The 20482-nt window shown below is 37.3% G+C and overlaps 1 protein-coding gene and 1 pseudogene across 2 annotated transcripts in view; one reads left to right on the forward strand and one right to left on the reverse strand.

Moving 5' to 3' along the window:
- Nucleotides 1–20482, forward strand: part of DYNC2H1 (dynein cytoplasmic 2 heavy chain 1) — a 374041-nt gene that overhangs the window by 282594 nt on the left and 70965 nt on the right. For both annotated transcript variants that reach the window (XM_003828371.5, XM_003828370.6), the window contains one exon: nt 12750–12959. In XM_003828371.5, the coding sequence (XP_003828419.1) occupies nt 12750–12959 (210 nt within the window). The remainder of the gene's footprint in view (nt 1–12749; nt 12960–20482) is intronic.
- LOC117975012 (ATP synthase subunit a-like) lies at nt 15678–16354 on the reverse strand (annotated as a pseudogene).

Here is a 20482-nt window from a genome sequence, read left to right on the forward strand (position 1 = left end):
GCTCTCCTCATACTTTAAAACACACCACACACACACACACAAAAGTATTTTGGGCTATCTTATTGGCTTTCTTTTTTTTATTATTATTATACTTTAAGTTTTAGAGTACATGTGCACAGCGTGCATGTTTGTTACATATGTATACATGTGCCATGTTGGTGTGCTGCACCCATTAACTCATCATGTAACGTTAGGTATATCTCCTAATGCTATCCCTCCCCACTCCCCCCACCCCACAACAGGCCCCAGTGTGTGATGTTCCCCTTCCTGTGTACATGTGTTCTCATTGTTCAATTCCCACCTATGAGTGAGAACATGTGGTGTTTGTTTTTTTGTCATTGCAATAGTTTGCTGAGAATGATGGTTTCCAGCTTCATCCATGTCCCTACAAAGGACATGAACTCATCATTTTTTGTGGCACATAGTATTCCATGGTGTGTATGTGCCACATTTTCTTAATCCAGTCTATCGTTATTGGACATTTGGGTTGGTTCCAAGTCTTTGCTATTGTGAATAGTGCCGCAATAAACATACGTGTGCATGTGTCTTTATAGCAGCATGATTTATAATCCTTTGGGTATATACCCAGTAATGGGATGGCTGGGTCAAATGGTATTTCTAGTTCTAGATCCCTGAGGAATCGCCACACTGACTTCCACAATGGTTGAACTAGTTTACAGTCCCACCAACAGTGTAAAAGTGCTCCTATTTCTCCACATCCTCTCCAGCACCTGTTGTTTCCTGACTTTTTAATGATTGCCATTCTAACTGGTGTGAGATGGTATCTCATTGTGGTTTTGATTTGTATTTCTCTGATGGCCAGTGATGATGAGCATTTTTTCATGTGTCTTTTGGCTGCATAGATGTCTTCTTTTGAGAAGTGTCTGTTCATATCCTTCACCAACTTGTTGATGGGGTTGTTTGTTTTTCTCTTGCAAATTTGTTTGAGTTCATTGTAGATTCTAGATATTAGCCCTTTGTCAGATGAGTAGATTGCAAAAATTTTCTCCCATTCTGTCAGTTGCCTGTTCACTCTGATGGTAGTTTCTTTTGCTGTACAGAAGCTCTTTAGTTTAATTAGATCCCATTTGTCAATTTTGGCTTTTGTTGCCATTGCTTTTGGTGTTTTAGACATGCAGTCCTTGCCCATGCCTAGGTCCTGAATGGTATTGCCTAGGTTTTCTTCTAGGGTTTTTATGGTTTGAGGTCTAACATTTAAGTCTTTAATCCATCTTGAATTAATTTTTATATAAGGTGTAAGGAAGGGATCCAGTTTCAGCTTTCTATATATGGCTAGCCAGTTTTCCCAGCACCATTTATTAAATAGGGAATCCTTTCCCCATTTCTTGTTTTTGTCACGTTTGTCAAAGATCAGATAGTTGTAGATATGTGGCATTATTTCTGAGGGTTCTGTTCTGTTCCATTGGTCTATATCTCTGTTTTGGTATCAGTACCATGCTGTTTTGGTTACTGTAGCCTTGTAGTATAGTTTGAAGTCAGGTAGTGTGATGCCTCCAGCTTTGTTTTTTGGCTTGGGATTGACTTGGCAATGCAGGCTCTTTTTTGGTTCCATATGAACTTTAAAGTAGTTTTTTTCCAATTCTGTGAAGAAAGTCATTGGTAGCTTGATGGGGATGGCATTGAATCTGTAAATTACCTTGGGATGTATGGCCATTTTCATGATAATGATTCTTCCTACCCATGAGCATGGAATATTCTTCCATTTGTTTGTATCCTCTTTTATTTCCTTGAGCAGTGGTTTGTAGTTCTCCTTGAAGAGGTCCTTCACATCGCTTGTAAGTTGGATTCCTAGGTATTTTATTCTCTTTGAAGCAGTTGTGAATGGGAGTTCACTCATGATTTGGCTCTCTGTTTGTCTGTTATTGGTGTATAAGAATGCCTGTGATTTTTGCACATTGATTTTGTATCCTGAGACTTTGCTGAAGTTGCTTATCAGCTTAAGGAGATTCTGGGCTGAGACACTGAGGTTTTCTAGATATACAATCATGTCATCTGCAAACAGGGACAATTTGACTTCCTCTTTTCCTAACTGAATATCCTTTATTTCCTTCTCCTGCCTGATTGCCCTGGCCAGAACTTCCAACATTATGTTGAATAGGAATGGTGAGAGAGGGCATCCCTGTCTTGTGCCAGTTTTCAAAGTGAATGCTTCCAGTTTTTGCCCATTCAGTATGATATTGGCTGTGGGTTTGTCATAGATAGCTCTTATTATTTTGAGATATGTCCCATCAATACCTAATTTATTGAGAGTTTTTAGCATGAAGCGTTGTTGAATTTTGTCAAAGGCCTTTTCTGTATCTATTGAGATGATAATCATGTGGTTTTTGTCATTGGTTCTGTTTATATGCTGGATTACATTTATTGATTTGCGTATGTTGTACCAGCCTTGCATCCCAGGGTTGAAGCCCACTTCATCATGGTGGATAAGATTTTTGATGTGCTGCTGGATTCGGTTTGCCAGTATTTTATTGAGGATTTTTGCATTGATGTTCATCAGGGATATTGTCTAAAATTCCCTTTTTTTGTTGTGTCTCTGCCAGGCTTTGTTATGAGTATGATGCTGGCCTCTTAAAATGAGTTAGGAAGGATTCCCTCTTTTTCTATTGATTGGAATAGTTTCAGAAGGAATGGTACCAGCTCCTCCTTGTACCTCTGGTAGAATTCAGCTGTGAATCCATCTGGTCCTGGACTTTTTTTGGTTGGCAAGCTATTAACTATTGCCTCAATTTCAGAGGCTGTTATTGATCTATTCAGAGATTCAACTTCTCCTGGTTTAGTCTTGGGAGGGTGTATGTGTTGAGGAATTTATCCATTTCTTCTAGATTTTCTAGTTTATTTGTGTAGAGGTGTTTATAGTATTCTCTGATGGTAGTTTGTATTTCTGTGGGATCGGTGGTGATACCCCCTTTAACGTTTTTTATTGCATCTATTTGACTCTTCTCTCTTTTCTTATTAGTGTTGCTAGCAGTCTATCAATTTTGTTGATCTTTTCAAAAAACCAGCTCCTGGATTCATTGATTTTTTGAAGGGTTTTTTCTGTCTCTATTTCCTTCATTTCTGCTCTGATCTTAGTTATTTCTTGCTTTCAGCTAGCTGTTGAATGTGTTTGCTCTTGCTACTCTAGTTTTTTAATTGTGATGTTAGGGTGTCAATTTTAGATCTTTCCTGCTTTCTCTTGTGGGCATTTAGTGCTATAAGTTTCCCTCTACACACTGCTTTGAATGTGTCCCAGAGATTCTGGTATGTTGTGTCTTTGTTCTCGTTGTTTTCAAAGAACATCTTTATTTCTGCCTTCATTTTGTTATGTACCCAGTAGTCATTCAGGAGCAGGTTGTTCAGTTTCCATGTAATTGAGCGGTTTTGAGTGAGTTTCTTAATCCTGAGTTCTAGTTTGATTGCTCTGTGGTCTGAGAGACAGTTTGTTATAATTTCTGTTCTTTTACATTTGCTGAGGAGTGCTTTACCTCCAACTATGTGGTCAATTTTGGAATAGGTGTGGTGTGGTGCTGAGAAGAATGTATATTCTGTTGATTTTGGGTGGAGAGTTCTGTAGATGTCTATTAGGTCCACTTGGTGCAGAGCTGAGTTCAATTCCTGGATATCCTTGTGCAATTTCTGTCTCGTGGATCTGTCTAATGTTGACAGTGTGGTGTTAAAGTCTCCCATTATTATTGTGTGGGAGTCTAAGTCTCTTTGTAGGTCTCTAAGGACTTCCTTTATGAATCTGGGTGGTGCTGTATTGGGTGCATATATATTTAGGATAGTTAGCTCTTCTTGTTGAATGGATCCCTTTACCATTATGTAATGGCCTTCTTTGTCTCTTTTGATCTTTGCTGGTTTAAAGTCTGTTTTATCAGAGACTAGGATTGCAACCCCTGCCTTTTTTTGTTTTCCATTTGCTTGATAGATCTTCCTCCATCCCTTTATTTTGAGCCTATATGTGTCTCTGCACGTGAGATGGGTTTCCTGAATACAGCACACTGATGGGTCTTGACTCTTTATCCAATTTACCAGTCTGTGTCTTTTAATTGGAGCATTTAGCCCATTTACATTTAAGGTTAGTATTGTTATGTGTGAATTTGATCGTGTCATTATGATGTTAGCTGGTTATTTTGCTCGTTAGTTGATGCAGTTTCTTCCTGGCCTTGATGGGCTTTACAATTTGGCATGTTTTTGCAGTGGCTGGTACCAGTTGTTCCTTTCCATGTTGAGTGCTTCCTTCAGGAGCTCTTGTAGGGCAGGCCCGGTGGTGACAAAATCTCTCAGCATTTGCTTGTCTATAAAGTATTTTATTTCTCCTTCACTTATGAAGTTTAGTTTGGCTGGATATGAAATTCTGGGTTGAAAATTGTTTTCTTTAAAAATGTTGAATATTGGCCCCCACTCTCTTCTGGCTTGTAGAGTTTCTGCCGAGAGATCCCCTGTTAGTCTGATGGGCTTCCCTTTGTGGGTAACCCGATCTTTCTCTCTGGCTGCCTTTACCATTTTTTCCTTCATTTCAACTTTGGTGAATCTGACAATTATGTGTTTTGGAGTTGCTCTTCTCGAGGAGTATCTTTGTGGCATTCTCTGTATTTCCTGAATCTGAATGTTGGCCTGTCTTGCTAGATTGGGGAAATTCTCCCTGATAATATCCTGCAGAGTGTTTTCCAACTTGGTTCCTTTCTCCCCATCAGTTTCAGGTACACCAATCAGACGTAGATTTGGTCTTTTCACATAGTCCCATATTTCTTGGAGGCTTTGTTCATTTCTTTTTACTCTTTTTTCTCTAAACTTCTCTTCTCGCTTCATTTCATTCTTTTGATCTTCAATCACTGATACCCTTTCTTCCAGTTGATTGAATTGGCTACTGAAGCTTGTGCATTCATCACGTAGTTCTCATGCCCTGGTTTTCAGCTCCATGAGGTCATTTAAGGACTTCTCTACACTGGTTATTTTAGTTAGCCATTCGTCTAATCTTTTTTCAAGGTTTTTAGCTTCTTTGCGATGGGTTCAGACTTCCTCCTTTAGCTCGGAGAAGTTTGATTGTCTGAAGCCTACTTCTCTCAACTCGTCAAAGTCATTCTCTGTCCAGCTTTGTTCCGTTGCTGGTAAGGAGCTGCGTTCCTTTGGAAGGGAAGAGGCACTCTGATTTTTAGAATTTTCAGCTTTTCTGCTCTGTTTTTTCCCCATCTTTGTGATTTTATCTACCTTTGGTCTTTGATGATGGTGATGTACAGATGGGGTTTTGGTGTGGATGTCCCTTCTGTTTGTTAGTTTTCCTTCTAACAGTAAAGACCCTCAGCTGCAGGTCTGTTAGAGTTTGCTGGAGGTCCGCTCCAGACCCTGTTTGCCTGGGTATCAGCAGCAGAGGCTGTAGAACAGCCAATATTGCTGAACAGCAAATGTTGCTGCCTGATCCTTCCTCTGGAAGCTTTGTCTCAGAGGGGTACCTAGCCGTGTGAGGTGTCATTGTGCCCCTACTGGGGGGTGCCTCCCAGTTAGGCTACTCGGGGGTCAGGGACCCACTTGAGGAGGCAGTCTGTCCGTTCTCAGATCTCAAACTCTGCCCTGCTTCGGCTCACACTCGGTGCGCTGCACCCACTGTCCGACAATCCGCAGTGAGATGAACCCGGTACCTCAGCTGGAAATGCAGAAATCTTTCGTCTTCTGCGTTGCTCACGCTGGGAGCTTTAGACTGGAGCTGTTCCTATTCAGCCATCTTGGCTCCACCCCTATCTTATTGGCTTTCTAAGAATCAGTCATGCACATAAAGCACACCAAAAGGCATTTCATGGAAAAATATACATCATTTGATTTTTAGGGGGGTATGGAGGCAAAGATAAACTTTTCAGTGTAAGTCAATTTTGGAAAAAAAAAAAAAGTCTTCCTGTTGGTTTCCTTTAAGCAAGTACAAAAATCTCAAATGTATGATATTCTGTGTTATTCTTCATAACCCACCCTTCTCTCACACTCTTATATTCCTGAAACTTTTTTTTTTTTGAAACGGAGTTTCGCTCTTGTCACCCAGGCTGGAGTGCAATGGTGTGATCTCAGCTCACTGCAACCTCCGCCTCCCAGGTTCAAGCGATTCTCCTGCCTCAGCCTCCCTAGTAGCTGGGATTACAGGTGTGCACCACCATGCCCAGCTAATTTTTGTGTTTTTAGTAGAGACGGGGTTTCACCATGTTGGCCAGGCTGTTCTTGAACTCCTGACCTCAGGTGATCCACACACCTCAGCCTCCCAAAGTGCTGGGATTACAGGTGTGAGCCACGGCACCCAGCCAGAACTTAAAATGTAACAAAATAACTTTGTACTGAAAGGCATACGCCTGACACATAATCAGTACTCCATGAAAATTAGCTATTCTTCCTCTTAAATATCATGGTCTGTGTTAGGCCTCTTAATGTGAGATTGTATTGTTACTCTATTATTCTACTGTTTACCTGTTTACTTGATAGCTTCACAGAGCAGAATCATTCCTCAGGCCAAATTATGGAGAAGATATCATATTAAAGATACTTTCCTAGAAATAAAAATTTTTATTAATGTGCCATCTTTTCTATTAATAGCCTACTTTAAAAAATAATTTGCTTTAAAATTATTTACTCATTTCATATGCCTTGAAAGTTTCATAGTTTTTATTAAAATGGCAAAATCACAATTACTTTTGCACCAATCTTATTTCAAACAAAGGCTCCTTTGTATTAGTGTTCTGTAGGTTTCTCCTGATTTTTCTTTTAGAAATATGTAATAGCATTAGCTTCCATGCCTCAGATCTTTCAGAATACTCCTGTATTAGTCCATTTCATGCACTGATAATGACACACCGGGACTGGGCAATTTATAAAAGAAAGAGGTTTAATGGACTTATAGTTCCATATGGCTGGGGAGGCCTCACAGTCATGGCGGAAGGCGAGGAGGAGTTAAGTCACTTATTACGTGGATGCGGGCAGGCAAAGAGAGAGAGCTTTTGCAGGAGAACTCCTCTTTATAAGACTATCAGATTTCGTGAGACTTATTCACTATCACGAGTACAGCATGGGAAAGACCTACCCCTATTATTCAATTACCTCCCACTGGGTCCCTCCCACAACATATGGGAATTCAAGATGAGATTTGGGTGGGGACACAGCCAAACCATATCAATTCCCCTTCTCTTTCAGCCTTGGCTTTACTTGATCTACTAGTTTCCTGTGTTTTTGCCCTTTATTTCAGCTCTTCAACACTTCTGATTTAAACAATTTATTGGGTATTTATTACTTACCCTGGTTGAATTCTGCTTGCTCAATTAAATAACATATCTTTAATTGCAATTAAAACATGACTGTTTGGGTTTTATTTGATCCACTTGACAATTTGCTATGAAAAGGAATACGGATCTCCGAATCTGTAGGTTCCACATCTGCAAATTCAACCAACCATAGATTGAAAATATCCTGAAATAAAAAACACAATACAGTATAACAACTACTTACGTAATGCTTACTTACATTGTATTAGGTGCTATAAGTAACCCAGAGATTATTTAAAGTATACAGAATTATGTGTGCAGTTTATGTGCAAATACTACCGCATTTTATGTAAGAAATTTGAGCATCCATAGATTTTGGTGTTGAGGGAGGCTCAATACCAAGAGGAGGGTAGGGAAGGGAATAAAAAAGGAAAGAAAATAGCATTATGAGTTTGGTGAGTTCAAAGAGTTGAAAGATTATAGAATTTCTAGCTACCCATTTTATAGGATAGCCATCTGCCTTACTGTACCAAAAGCCAATTATTAGTGGACAAACAGAGCTAATACAAAGGAGCTTTTGTTTGAAATAAGGTTGGTGCAAAAGTAATTGCGATGTGGATACCCTGTGCTATGGGAGGGGAGGGGATCCAATCCCCTGAGGTATGACTATAGTTGTTACTAGGTATAAAAGGTTTAGAAATCCAAGCTCTGTCCACTAATAACTGGCTTTTGGTACAGTAAGGCAGCCAGCTATCCTATGAAATGGGTGGCAAGAAATTCTATAATCTTTGAATTCCTTGAACTCACCAAACTCAAAATGCTGTTTTCTTTCCTTTTTTATTCCCTTCCCTACCCTCCTCTTTCCACAGTTTTGCCAGAAATCCACTTGTGGATTTAATTTAATGCAGATATGTACATAATATACAGACATGCAGATATGGGCATAATTTAATCCAGATATGTAATATTTTGACCTTTCTGATCGTAGATGCTTGGGAAAGTTGTCTGTTGAACTTGCATTAGTCAGTTATGACATTTTAGATGGCAAGTAATTGGAAAATTCAGCTCAAACTGACTTATGTGAAAAATGGAAATTTATGGTGTATATGATTGAAAAGGTGTTAAAATGTTTTTTTCATAGCTTGTTTCAAGAAACTTGCAAGAATGTCATGAGGACCCAGTGATTTCTATATACATATATATTTCTTATTATGTATTATGTATATCCTCATATATAATATATATTCTGAAAGATCTGATGTGCTGGAATATATACATGCATATGATCATGTATATTACATATGATCATTGTATCACTGATATACATATATATCATATATATATTTATGTATATGTACACACACACACACACACACACCCTTCTCTGTATTGGCACAATTTTTCATACAGCATCTCTTTATTATCACAGAATTATTGCAGCTATTCTCTAATTTATGATCCCTCAGGTTCAAGTCTAGTAGAAAGAAACAGTTTCCTATTTTTCAGAATACCCAGCAGAATTCTTACCACATTTCATTGTCTCTGTTTGGTCATGCTGCCATCCCTGAACCAGTCACTGTGGTCAAGAGAATGGAACACTCTCATTAGTTAAGCCCCAATTCAAGTTGCAAATTAATTTGTGGAACTGAGTTGAATCAACTCTTCCAGAACTCTGTGGACTAAGACTTGGGAAAGGCTTCTGCCCAGACGATAGGAAATGATTATCTAAAGAGGAATGAAGGGTTACTTGAGGGCAAAGGTAGAATTTCCATTACATGGAAGTGAAGGTATTTTTCCCTTTTCTTTAACCCTTACAGATCCACTCCAACTTTGTTTTTACTTCTAATTTCCTTTTTTGCTTTTTAAGGTGACTGTTCATCGAGTCTTTTGTTATCTTTATCTTCCTTATCATAGAAAACATACATTGAACCAAGACATGATCATATAATCTGGAAAAAAATACCTTTGTCCATTTGTTGATTACTGTTTTATAAGCTATGGATAAATACAGCAGAGGCTACATTTTACATCTTATGAATTTCACTGAGTCACATATCTAAGAAGGACTCTGATGTTACCTAGACTCTATATCAATCCCCATAACACCTTGTACAAGTGATAATCTAGTTGAGAGGTTGGCAAACTGCAGCTCAGGAATAGGCCAAATCTAGCCTGCTGCTAGTTTTTGTAAATACAGTTCTATTAAAACCCAGTCATGCCTATTTGTTTATATTGTCTGTGACTATTTTCATCCTACAACAGCAGAATTGAGTAGTTACAACAGAGACCTTACAGCCCACAAAGTCTGACGTGTTTACTGTCTGGACTTTTACAGATAAACACGCTAAACTCTGGTCTACCCATTGCTTGAGTGTACTCTGCTGACAAAAATTCTTTCTGAGGGAGAATCATTTCTAAAAGCTCAATTATCAACAAACAAAAAGAATGCTACTTTCATGTGTCATCCATTCACTTAGGTCTAAAATAGTATCCCACCTAGGAAATTATTTCAGTTAAAACACAGACAACCTGGTTTCACACCTAAATTGTACCAAATTAGACAAATTTTTCTTGCCTAAATGTGTTTCCTTGCTTAATAGCTAAGTTTTAAATATTGATAACCTGTATACACACACACAGCATGGAGTACCACTCAGCCATAAAAAGAATGAAATTATGTCTTCTGTAGCAATATGGATGGAGCTGAAGGCCATTATCCTCAGTGAAATAACTCAGAAACAAAGTCAAATACCACATGCTCTGACTTATAAATGGGAGCTAAACAATGGGTACACATGGACATACAAAGTGGAATAATAGATATGGGGCACTGTAAAAGGTGGGAGGGTGGGTAAGGGTTGAAAAAATACCTAAATAGTGAACATTGTACTTCATAGGTGATGAGTACTTTAAAAGTGTGGACTTCACCACTATGCATTATATACATGTAAGAAACCTGCACTTGTATCTAAATCAATAAAAATAAATAGAGACAGAATGAGAGAAAGAAAGGAATTAAGAAAACCTTATTCCCTCCTAGCAGCTCCATGATCAGATAATGATTTTGCCTGTATACACTGAGCTTTTTAAGGACAAGATGAACTTTAAAATGTCAAAAGCAATCCTTCAAAAATATACAATTCAATCAATTGTATTTACTCAATTAAAAAAAAACCCCTAGTAATCAATTGAGTAAACATATGGCTGTCACTTGCTAGTTTCATCAAAAAGCATACTGCATAGTTGTTGCAACATACTCATTTTGTGATTGTTAGCTATATTTGAAATATAAATGTTTTTATTTTCAAGACTATGTAACATACAATTTAACATGTTGCTATTGCATAAATATGCTCCATTCATCTTTTGAGAATGTTTAAAGCAGCCGTATTTATTTTTAGAATTGAGTTAGTTTCAGCTTGGATATTGTGGGGATTGCTAAATCAACCTTTTAAAAAGTTTAGGCTGGACATGGTGGCTCATGCCTGTAATCCTAGCATTTTGGGAGGCCAAGACAGGTTGATCACTTGAGTCCTGGAGTTTGAGACCAGCCTGGGCAATATGGCAAACACCTGTCTCTACAAAAAATACAAAAATTAGCTGGACGTGGTGACGGGTGCCTGTATTCCTAGCTACTCAGGAGGCTGAGGTGGGAGGATCACCTGAGCCCAGGAGGTCGAGGCTGCAGTGAGCCACTCCAGCCTTGGTGACAGACAGAGTAAGACCCTGTCAAGAAAAAGTTAATAAATAAAAAATAAAATGTTTAGTACATTTAGCTACCTATTTTCTTGGATTGTAGATAAATGGAATCTTGCTTCAATGATCTAAGTTTGAGTGTTTTTGTTCTATTAAGTGACAGTGCAAACAATGCTATCAACTTAATAAAATGGATTAAAATCCACAAAATATACTTTGAAACAAACTAAATTAGTACTTGTTAATCTTGCTTGGTATATGATTGATAAATATTTAAATACCACATATTATTTACTTCCAGGAACCCTGTTTTAATATAAAGGATTACAGAAGGTCTATAACTCAAATTTTATTTGAATTTTATTACTTAGTTGATTTAGGATGGAGATGTGCTAAATATTATTTATTGCATGCTCTGACAAGTAGTTAATTCTAATTAATTTTTTATAATATTAGACATTTTCCCCCTCTGGATTCAGTATGTATGTATCTCAAAAATGATTTCAGAGTATTAATATTGTAAATGTAGCAGTGATAGGGATAAAATTGTCAACATTTAAGCTCATAGCCTGAATCTGCTTTTAGGAATGATTTTATGCTAATAAAATTTACTTAATGTTGATTTATTTAATGGCAGCAACCATGGTAGGTTAAATTACTTACTATGCTAAATAGATGAAAAAGCAACAGTGCCACCATAGACTCGTCAATGTGGCAACTAGTAGAATGAGGAGAAGGGATCCTTAATGAAGACTGTAAGCAGAATAGATAGAGAAAATTAAGATAATGAGTAGTAGGTAAGAGAATAGCACTTTCCAAAATTATTTCTTGGCAGTTCTTTGACACTTTTAGAATATTATTGAAAGTGATCTTTTTCTTTTAATTATTGAAAGTGATTTTTTTTTCTCTTAATAAGCTGTTTGGAAACAAATGGGATTCCTTCAGTTTTTCTTTAGAAACCCCAGAACTGTCATATATCACAGGCCTTGTTAAAGCATATATATAGAAATAAATACTAAGATATAATGTTCACTGATCTTGAGCACAAGATTTCGTTTTTGGTTTTACTGTGGTTTTGTGTTGTAATTTTCAAATTGAAAAAAATGCCCATTCACATTTTATTTTAAAACCATGATCTCTTCTCTCTTTGTAGTGGTCGAGTAGTATTGCAGTTGTTCTGATCTCTTTGCATTGACTTACGGGATGCCATTTTTTCTACTTTCTTTTCTTACCATACTATTACTTAATGTGGTTTCCCTTTCACTATTCTTAATTCTCATTTCCCACACCGTTTTTTTTTTTTTTTTTTTTTTTTTGAGATGGAGTCTCACTGTCGCCCAGGCTGGAGGGCAGTGGCACAATCTTGGCTCACTGCAACCTCCATCTCCGGGGTTCAAGCAATTCTCCTGCCTCAACCTCTTGAGTGGCTGTGGTTACAGGTGCACACCACCATATTCGGCTAATTTTTTTTTTTTTTTTTTTGGTATTTTTAGTAGAGGCGGGGTTTCACCGTGTTGGCCAGACTGGTCTCAAACTCCTTACCTCAAATGCTCCACCTGCGTTGGCCCCCCAGAGTGCTGGGATTACAGATGGGAGCCACCGTGCCTGGCCCACACACCGCTTTAAATGTTGAGGAACTCCAGAATTCCCTTCCTGTGTATTTGCTGACTTAATACATTTGACCGTTTATAAAATAAAAGCATTTCAAAATAGTTTTTAAAACAGAATAGAACAAAAGGTTTAAATAAGTTTCAAAGCGTTTTATATATCAGTGATCTGTGTTACTATTCGGTAAATATTATGACATTTTTCTTTTAGAATTCAAACCTGATACATCAGAAAGTGCCTCCTCCTAATGATCGACAAGGATCTCCAATACTGTCATTCATCATTCTTGAACAATTTAATGCTATTCGTTTAGTACAAAGTGTCCACCAGTCTCTTGCTGCTCTCAGCAAAGTCATCAGAGGAACTACTTTACTGAGTTCAGAAGTACAAAAATTGGCAAGTGCTTTATTAAACCAAAAGGTAAGCAAGTACTAACTGTATGTATTTTTATTTCATTGTTATAAGTGACTCCTCCATCACACATATATTTGTCAGGAATCATATAGTTAATAGCAGAAGACCTGAGTCACACTGGCTTAAGCCATATAAAAATTAATTGACTGATGTAACTGAAGAATCCAGTGGTATCTAGCATTATGCCAGCTTGATGTAGGAACTTAAATTGTCATTAGCATGTCAGTTTATGTTAGCTATCTAGTGTTACATATATAATGAAATCTATGTTGATTTCACTTTGGGGCAGGTCCCCTATACATGAGCTTGAGTTTTATATTCCGAGCTCTAAGTCCAACAGAAAGAACACGTGTTTTCTAGTAACACACACAAAAATCTTAGGATTTGCTTTGATTAAAACCAGTTGGCTCATGCGTTATGCCTATTCCCATACTAGTTCAGTGGGCAGTGTGTGCAAAGCTCTCACTGACCAAAGCTTCAGCCAAATGCCTCTTCCTGGAGCTGGGGATGGATTTATCTTTGCCTTTAACACATATACTGAGAGTAAGGAAATGATGATTACCAGTGAAAAGTCTAGATAGTTTTAGAAGAAAGGGAAATCAACACTTCTTGTGCTGAAAAATTGGACCATTTTAAATGATAATAAAATCCATGTATTTTATATCTATTTGATAGAAACAAAAATATGGGATGTTCTGCACAGATTTATTTTAGCTGTTTGGAGAATAGAAACTTTGCAGAAGTTGGTATCTGGAAAATATTTCACTGGAGTGCTATAGGAATTAAGTTTTCTTTTTTTTTTTTCACCCCCCCCCCTTGCTGTTTGTACTCAATATAGGGAAACCTCTGATAGTCAACCTAACAGTCCTCTCTGTTTGAATATAAAATAATAGCCTTCCTAGAACTTCCTACATTCACATATACTAGCATTAAAATATCCAGTGCTTTTCTACATATACAGAAAGGTCTACTCTGGCATCCTTGTCTTCTTTTTTATTTTACCTTGAAAAAGAATCTGTTTTGCATTGTTTTTTCTTTGTACATACATTGCCATCTCTGTTAATCAACCATGATTATCAAAATACTATAGTTTTGATTTGTACCACAGATTGTAACTAAGTTGTTTTTAATTTGGAGTAGATATATTGTCAGTCATGAAAGATTCTTGGCACAGTGAAGGAACCAGTTGGAAAGGATTTTAAACTTTCTAAAAACTTTATTTAATTAACTCGTTTAATCATCACAGTAACATCCTGAGTGACACACTGTTGTCTCCATTTTACTGTGATGAATTTGAGGCAGTGGGGTATTACATAACCAGAATCACACAGCAAAGAGTTCCAGAATCAGGATTTGAATCTGGGTATGTCCTGTTGTCATAATAAACGTAAATGCTTCAAATTTATATATCAAAATATAAATGCTCTTGAGAGTATATATCTTTATCCAACTATATGCCATACTGAGTAAAATGTATCATTAAGACGAATTGCTGTTGAATTAGAAGAGAATAATAATATAGGAAGATGACATGTAGAAGAGAAGAGTAAGTCTAGTAGGACAGGTACACAATGAAGTATAATTAGGATTGGATCAGATTTTGAGGTCTCTAAAGCCAAAGAAAGGAACTTGGATTAAATGCTGTAGGCAATAATGATATTTATATGTAGAAATAATAGCGCAAAATGGCTAAGAATGTGACCGCTGGAATATGTCTGCCTGTTTGAGTTCTATTCTACCACATAGCAACTGTGTAACCTTGGGTAGGTTAATTAAGCATCTCTAAACTTCACTTTTCTCATTTGTAAAATGAGGGTAGTAATGGTACCTACCTCATGGGATTATTACGAGAATTAAAACATCATTAAAGTGCTTGGCACATAGCAAGCACCCTACAAATGCTGTTCTTGTTATTGTTATTTTAGGATAATTTTATTATGAAAAGCTCTTCAAGCATTTATCTGGTATCATTGTGCAAAATAAGTTTATAGAAATAGGAATACCATGTAGATTACTGTAATTCTCATCTCAGGAAGAGGTAGTTAAGTTAGGGCCTGGAATAAGATATTTCAAGATGGTTCTATGTGATATTAATAAAAAATGTAAGAGGTAATTGGTAACCCATCAGAGACAGTGAAGAGGTAAGAGGTAACCCATCAGAGATAATGAAGGAGGTTTCAAAATATTCTGAGATTTATAGGAGGGTGAAGTAAATACCTAAAGTAATAATGTTGGATAGTGCTTGAATTATCTGTTTTTGACTACCTTCTATTAGGCTGTGGTGAGCTCAAGTAATTGAAACCCCTGATGCAAGTAATACAGATGTATTCAGGAGGGATACTTCTAAGGGGTTGAGGGGAAAAATGCCTGTTGAGGGTCAACGTCTCCCTAATTCTGATGTAGGAGCTAGACTAGAGTGGTAAAATGCCCTGAAGAAACCAGCAAAAAAGAATACTTCTGAGATAATAAATAGGATTATTCCATATTGGAGGCCTTTTTGGACAATTGTTGTATGGTGGCCTTGAAATGTGCTTTCTTGGATAATATCACGTCATCATTGGTATATAGTTAGTGTATTGGTTAGTGGGCCTAGGGTTAAAAGAGTCATAGAGTTGAAGTGAAATCACATGGCCAGGCCAGATGTTATTAGAAGAGCTGAGAGAGCCCCTGTTAATGGTCAGGGACTGGGGTTGACTATATGGTAGGCATGTGTTTGGTGGGTCGTTATGTGTTGTCATGTAGATAGAGGCTTACTAGTAGTGCAAAGACATAAGCCTGAATAAGGGCTATGGCGAATTCGAGAATGGTTAGTAGGATTAAAATAATGAAAGCAATTGAAGCTGTGGGAAGACTAATAGTTGATAGTACTAGTGTGGCTCCTCTGATTAAGTGTATTAGTAGGTGGCCAGCTGTAATGTTGGCTGTTAGTCACTCAACTAGTGCTATTGGTTGGATGAATAGGCTAATAGTCTCAATGATTACCAATACAGGAATAAGTGGTATGGGTCTGCCTTGTGGTAAAAAAGTGGGCTAAGGAGATTTTCATTTTAAACTGGAAGCCTGTAATGACTGTGCATGCTCACAAGGGGATTGCTATACCTAGATTTATTGATAATTGGGTAGTTGGTATAAATGAATAGGGTAGAAGCCCGAGGAGATTGGTTGAGGCAATGAAGAAAATTAGGGATATCAGTATTAGGGATCAGGTTTGTCCTTTAATGTTATGGGTAATTATTATTTTAGTAAAGTTGAACTATTCATTGTTGAATGGAGATCAGTAGATGACTAATTAGATGATTGGAGGTTAGAAATAGTATGGTGGGAAATAAAATGGTTAATACTACTGCGGGTAGACCTAGAAATGTCGGGGTAATAAAAGAGGTGAATAAATTTTCATTCATTTTAATTCTCAAGAGGTTAAATGTTCTTGCATTTTGATTATTTTTTGTGTAGGGGGTGTGTAATAAATGAAATTTGGTAGTTTTAACTGAATAATTAGAATAAAGTTATGATTATTGACAAGATAACAATAGATCATGTGGAAATATCTAGTCGAGGCATTCACTGCAGAGAGGTGTAGACCCCTCTGTCCTTAACTTAAAAGGTTAAAGCTAAGTAGCTTTACAGTGATATTATAGTGTGGTTGTGGATCAGGTTTTGAAATTTTTTAAGGGAATTGATTCTAGGACAATAGGTATAAAACTGTGGTTAGACCCACACATTTTTGAGCACTGTCTGTAGTAAAGGCCTGGTCATGTAGCATTCAAGGTAGTTTAAGCATTCAGGAATTGCATCTGTTTTGATGCCTAATGAGGGAGTAGTTCATGAGTGTAGGACGTCTTTGGATGAGACTAATATACAGATGGGTATATCTATTGGGAGAACTGTTCAGTTATCAACTTCAAAGAGTTAAAGCTCTCCTGGCTTTAAGTCTGCTGTTGGGGTTATATAAGAATCAAAGCCTAACTCTTCATGTTCTGTATACTCATAGCTTCAATATCATTGGTGACCAGTTGTTTTGATGGTAATAGAAGGGTTGTGAACCTCATCTGTTATAGAATACGTAGGGATGGGAGGGCAATTAAAATTAAGATAATGGCAGGTGAGATAGTTCAGACAGTCTCGATTTCTTGGGCATCTATGCTGTTAGTATGAACTAATTTGTTGTGAGTATTAGAGAAATAATATATAGGACCAGGGAACTAATTAGGAAAATAATTATAAGAGTATGGTCATGGAAAGTGAGTAATTCTTCCATAATAGGGGATGTAGCACCTTGAAAGCCTAACTAAACTGCATGAGCCATTAAGACATACAGGGTTTAACCTATAACTTAACTTTGACAAAGTTATGGAATGATTTTACTAGTATCTTATCAAGAAAGTCATAGAGGTTATGGGATTGGCTAGAAACCAGTTTCAGGAGGTTCGATTCCTTCCTTTTTTGCTTAGGTTTTCATGCAGGTTGGTTCTTCGAATGTGTGGTAAGGTGGTGGACAGCCGTAAAGTCACTCTAAATTAGTAGATGATTGTTCAGTTGTTAGAACTTTTCATTTTAAAGCAAAGGCTTCCCAGTTCATAAAAATTATTAGTATAACTGCTGCTAGTGAGATAAGTGAGCCTACTGATGAGATAATATTTCATATGGTGTGCGCATCAGGATAATCAGAGTAATGTTGGGGCATACCAGATAGGCTGAGGAAGTGCTGTGGGGAAAAGATTAAATTAACACCTATAAATATAATGGTGAAGTGGATTTTAGCCTGTCTGATTAATTGTATAACCTGAAAATAAGGGGAATCAGTGGACAAAGCACCCTATCATGGCAAATACCACTCCTACTGATAGGATGTAGTGGAAATGGGCTACAACATAATATGTGTCATGTAAGATAATGTCTAGTGATGAATTAGCTAGTACAATGCTGTTTAGACCTCCTACTGTGAATAGGAAAATGAATCCTAGGGCTCAGAATATTGCAGGAGATCATTTGATGTTACCGCCATGCACTGTAGCTTATCAGCTAAAGACCTTGATGCCAGTAGGGATAGCAATAATTATAGTAGTGGCAGTGAAGTATGCCCATGTGTCTACATCTGTTCCTACTGTAAATATATGGTGAGCTCATACGATAAACCCTAGGAAGCCAATTGATGTTATAGCTCATACTATGCCCATATACCCAAATGGTTCCTTTTTTTCAGAATAATATGTTGCGATATGGGAGATTATTCCGAAGCCTGGTAGAATAAGGATATAGACTTCAGGGTGACCAAAGAATCAGAATAAATGTTGATACAAGATAGGGTTGCCTCCCCTAGCAGGGTCAAAAAAAGTAGTATTGAGGTTACGGTCAGTTAATAGTATGGTAATGCCAGGGGCTAGAACTGGGAGAGAGAGGAGGAGAAGGACTGCTGTAATGAGGGCTGATCAGATGAAAAGGGATGTTTGATATTGGGAAGAGGGTTTTATATTAAATTGTGGTAATAAAGTTAATGGCTCCTAAAATAGAAGAAACACCTGCCAAGTGGAATGAGAAGATGGTTATACCTACAGAGTTTCCTGCATGAATTAAGTTCCCTGCTAAAGTGGGATAAACAGTTCAGCCATTTCCAGCACTGGCTTCTACCATTGAGGATGCAAGCAGGAAAGAGGGAAGGAGAAGTCAGAAGTTCATATTATTTATCCGGGGAAATGCCATGTCAGGTGCCCCAATTATCAGAGGGACTAGCCAGTTACCAAAAGCCCCAATTATGATTGGTATGACCATAAAGAAGATTAATACAAATGTGTGGGTTGTAACAATAACATTATAAATCTGACCATCTCCTAGCAGAGTTCCTGGTTGGCCTAATTCTGCTCGAATTAGAAGGCTTAAGGTGATGCCCCCTATTCCCACTCATGCGCCAAATAACAGATATAGTATTCTGATGTCTTTGTGGGTAGTTGAAAACAATCAATGATTGATGAATGTAAGTGAAAAAAAGGTAAAATGGCTGAGTAAGCATTAGACTATAAATCTAAAGACAGAGGTCAAGGCCTCTTTTTACCAGCCCTGAGGTGATTTCTCATGTTGAATTGCAAATTCAAAGGGGCAGCTTCAATCCGCCTTTCCCCCAACAACGGCAGGAGAAGTAGATTGAAGCCAGTTGATTAGGGTGTTTAGCTGTTAACTAAATTATCCTGGGTTTGAATTCCACCAATCTAGCAAGGGCTTAGGTTAATTAAAGTGATTGATTTGCATTCAATTGATGCAGAATAGTCTTGCAGTCCTTAGATCTGTTACAGAAATTAAGTGTAATTTACTTACTAAGGGCTTTGAAGGCTTTTGGTCTTATTTAACCTAAATTTCTAAGTTATGATTAGTATTATTGGAGAGATGGGTAAAAGGAGGGTAGAAGAAATAAGTGAGAGGAGGAGGAGTATGAGTTTTGTGCTTTCGAATTGTCATTTTATTTTCATATTATTAGATGTGGGGAATATTGTTACTGAGATAGAATAAATTAGGCGTATATAAAAGTACAGGTAGAGTAGGGTTATGATAGCTATAATAGTTGGGGTAATAAGACTTGTTTTTTGTAAATTCTTGAATGATGGCTCATTTGGGCAGAAATCCTATTAGTGGAGGTAAATCTCCTAGGGATAATAGAATTAGTGGGATTACAGGTGTTAACCATGTTAGTTTGTTTCAGGCATGAAATAGTGACAGGGTTGTAGTGCTTATACTCAGGTTGAGTGAGTGCTAGGAATGCGGTGACTGTTAAAGCAAATAATCAGGTTTAGAATAGTAATGCTTGGGTTATAAATTAGTACTGCTATCATTCAACCTATATGATTGAGGAGTAGGCTAGGATTTTGTGTAGCTGTGTTTGATTAAGTCCTCCTCCACCACCCACCATAATGGATAAAATTGTGATAGCATATTTGTGTGTTTATTGATGGGAAAATTTGAAATATAATTAAGATAGGGGCTAGTTTTTGTCATGTGAGGAGAAGTATGCCAGACATTAGAGAGCTTCCTTGGGTCACTTTTGGGACTCAGAAATGAAAGAGGACTCTTTCTAGTTTTATTACTAGGGCTATTATTAAGGATGAAAATCGATTAGTAGTATTTATTGTTCATCGTCCAGAGTACAGGTTATTGGAAAGGATACCTATCATACGAATTATAGATGTGGTTGCTTGTGTAAGGAAGTATTTGGTGGCTGCTTCTCCAGGCGGGGATTTATTATTATTATTTTTTAATTAAGATTGGAGTAAGAGCTAATATGTTTATTTCTAGGCCTGTCCAGATGAGAAATTAGTATGAGCCTAGTATTGTGATAAGAGTTCCTGTGAAAATAGTTAAATAAATAATAAGTTGGGCTGGTGGATTAATTAGTACAGGAAGGATATAACCAGAATTCTCAGGGTATGGGCCTGATAGCTTATTTATCTGACCTTACTTTAGGACATCGCGTAATAGGTAGCACAGACAATTTTGGATTCTCAGGGGTAGGTTCAATTCCTATAGTTCTAGAGATAAGAGGA

The sequence above is a fragment of the Pan paniscus genome, chromosome 9 (genome assembly GCF_029289425.2).
Source record: "Pan paniscus chromosome 9, NHGRI_mPanPan1-v2.0_pri, whole genome shotgun sequence".
Classification (NCBI taxonomy): domain Eukaryota; kingdom Metazoa; phylum Chordata; class Mammalia; order Primates; family Hominidae; genus Pan; species Pan paniscus.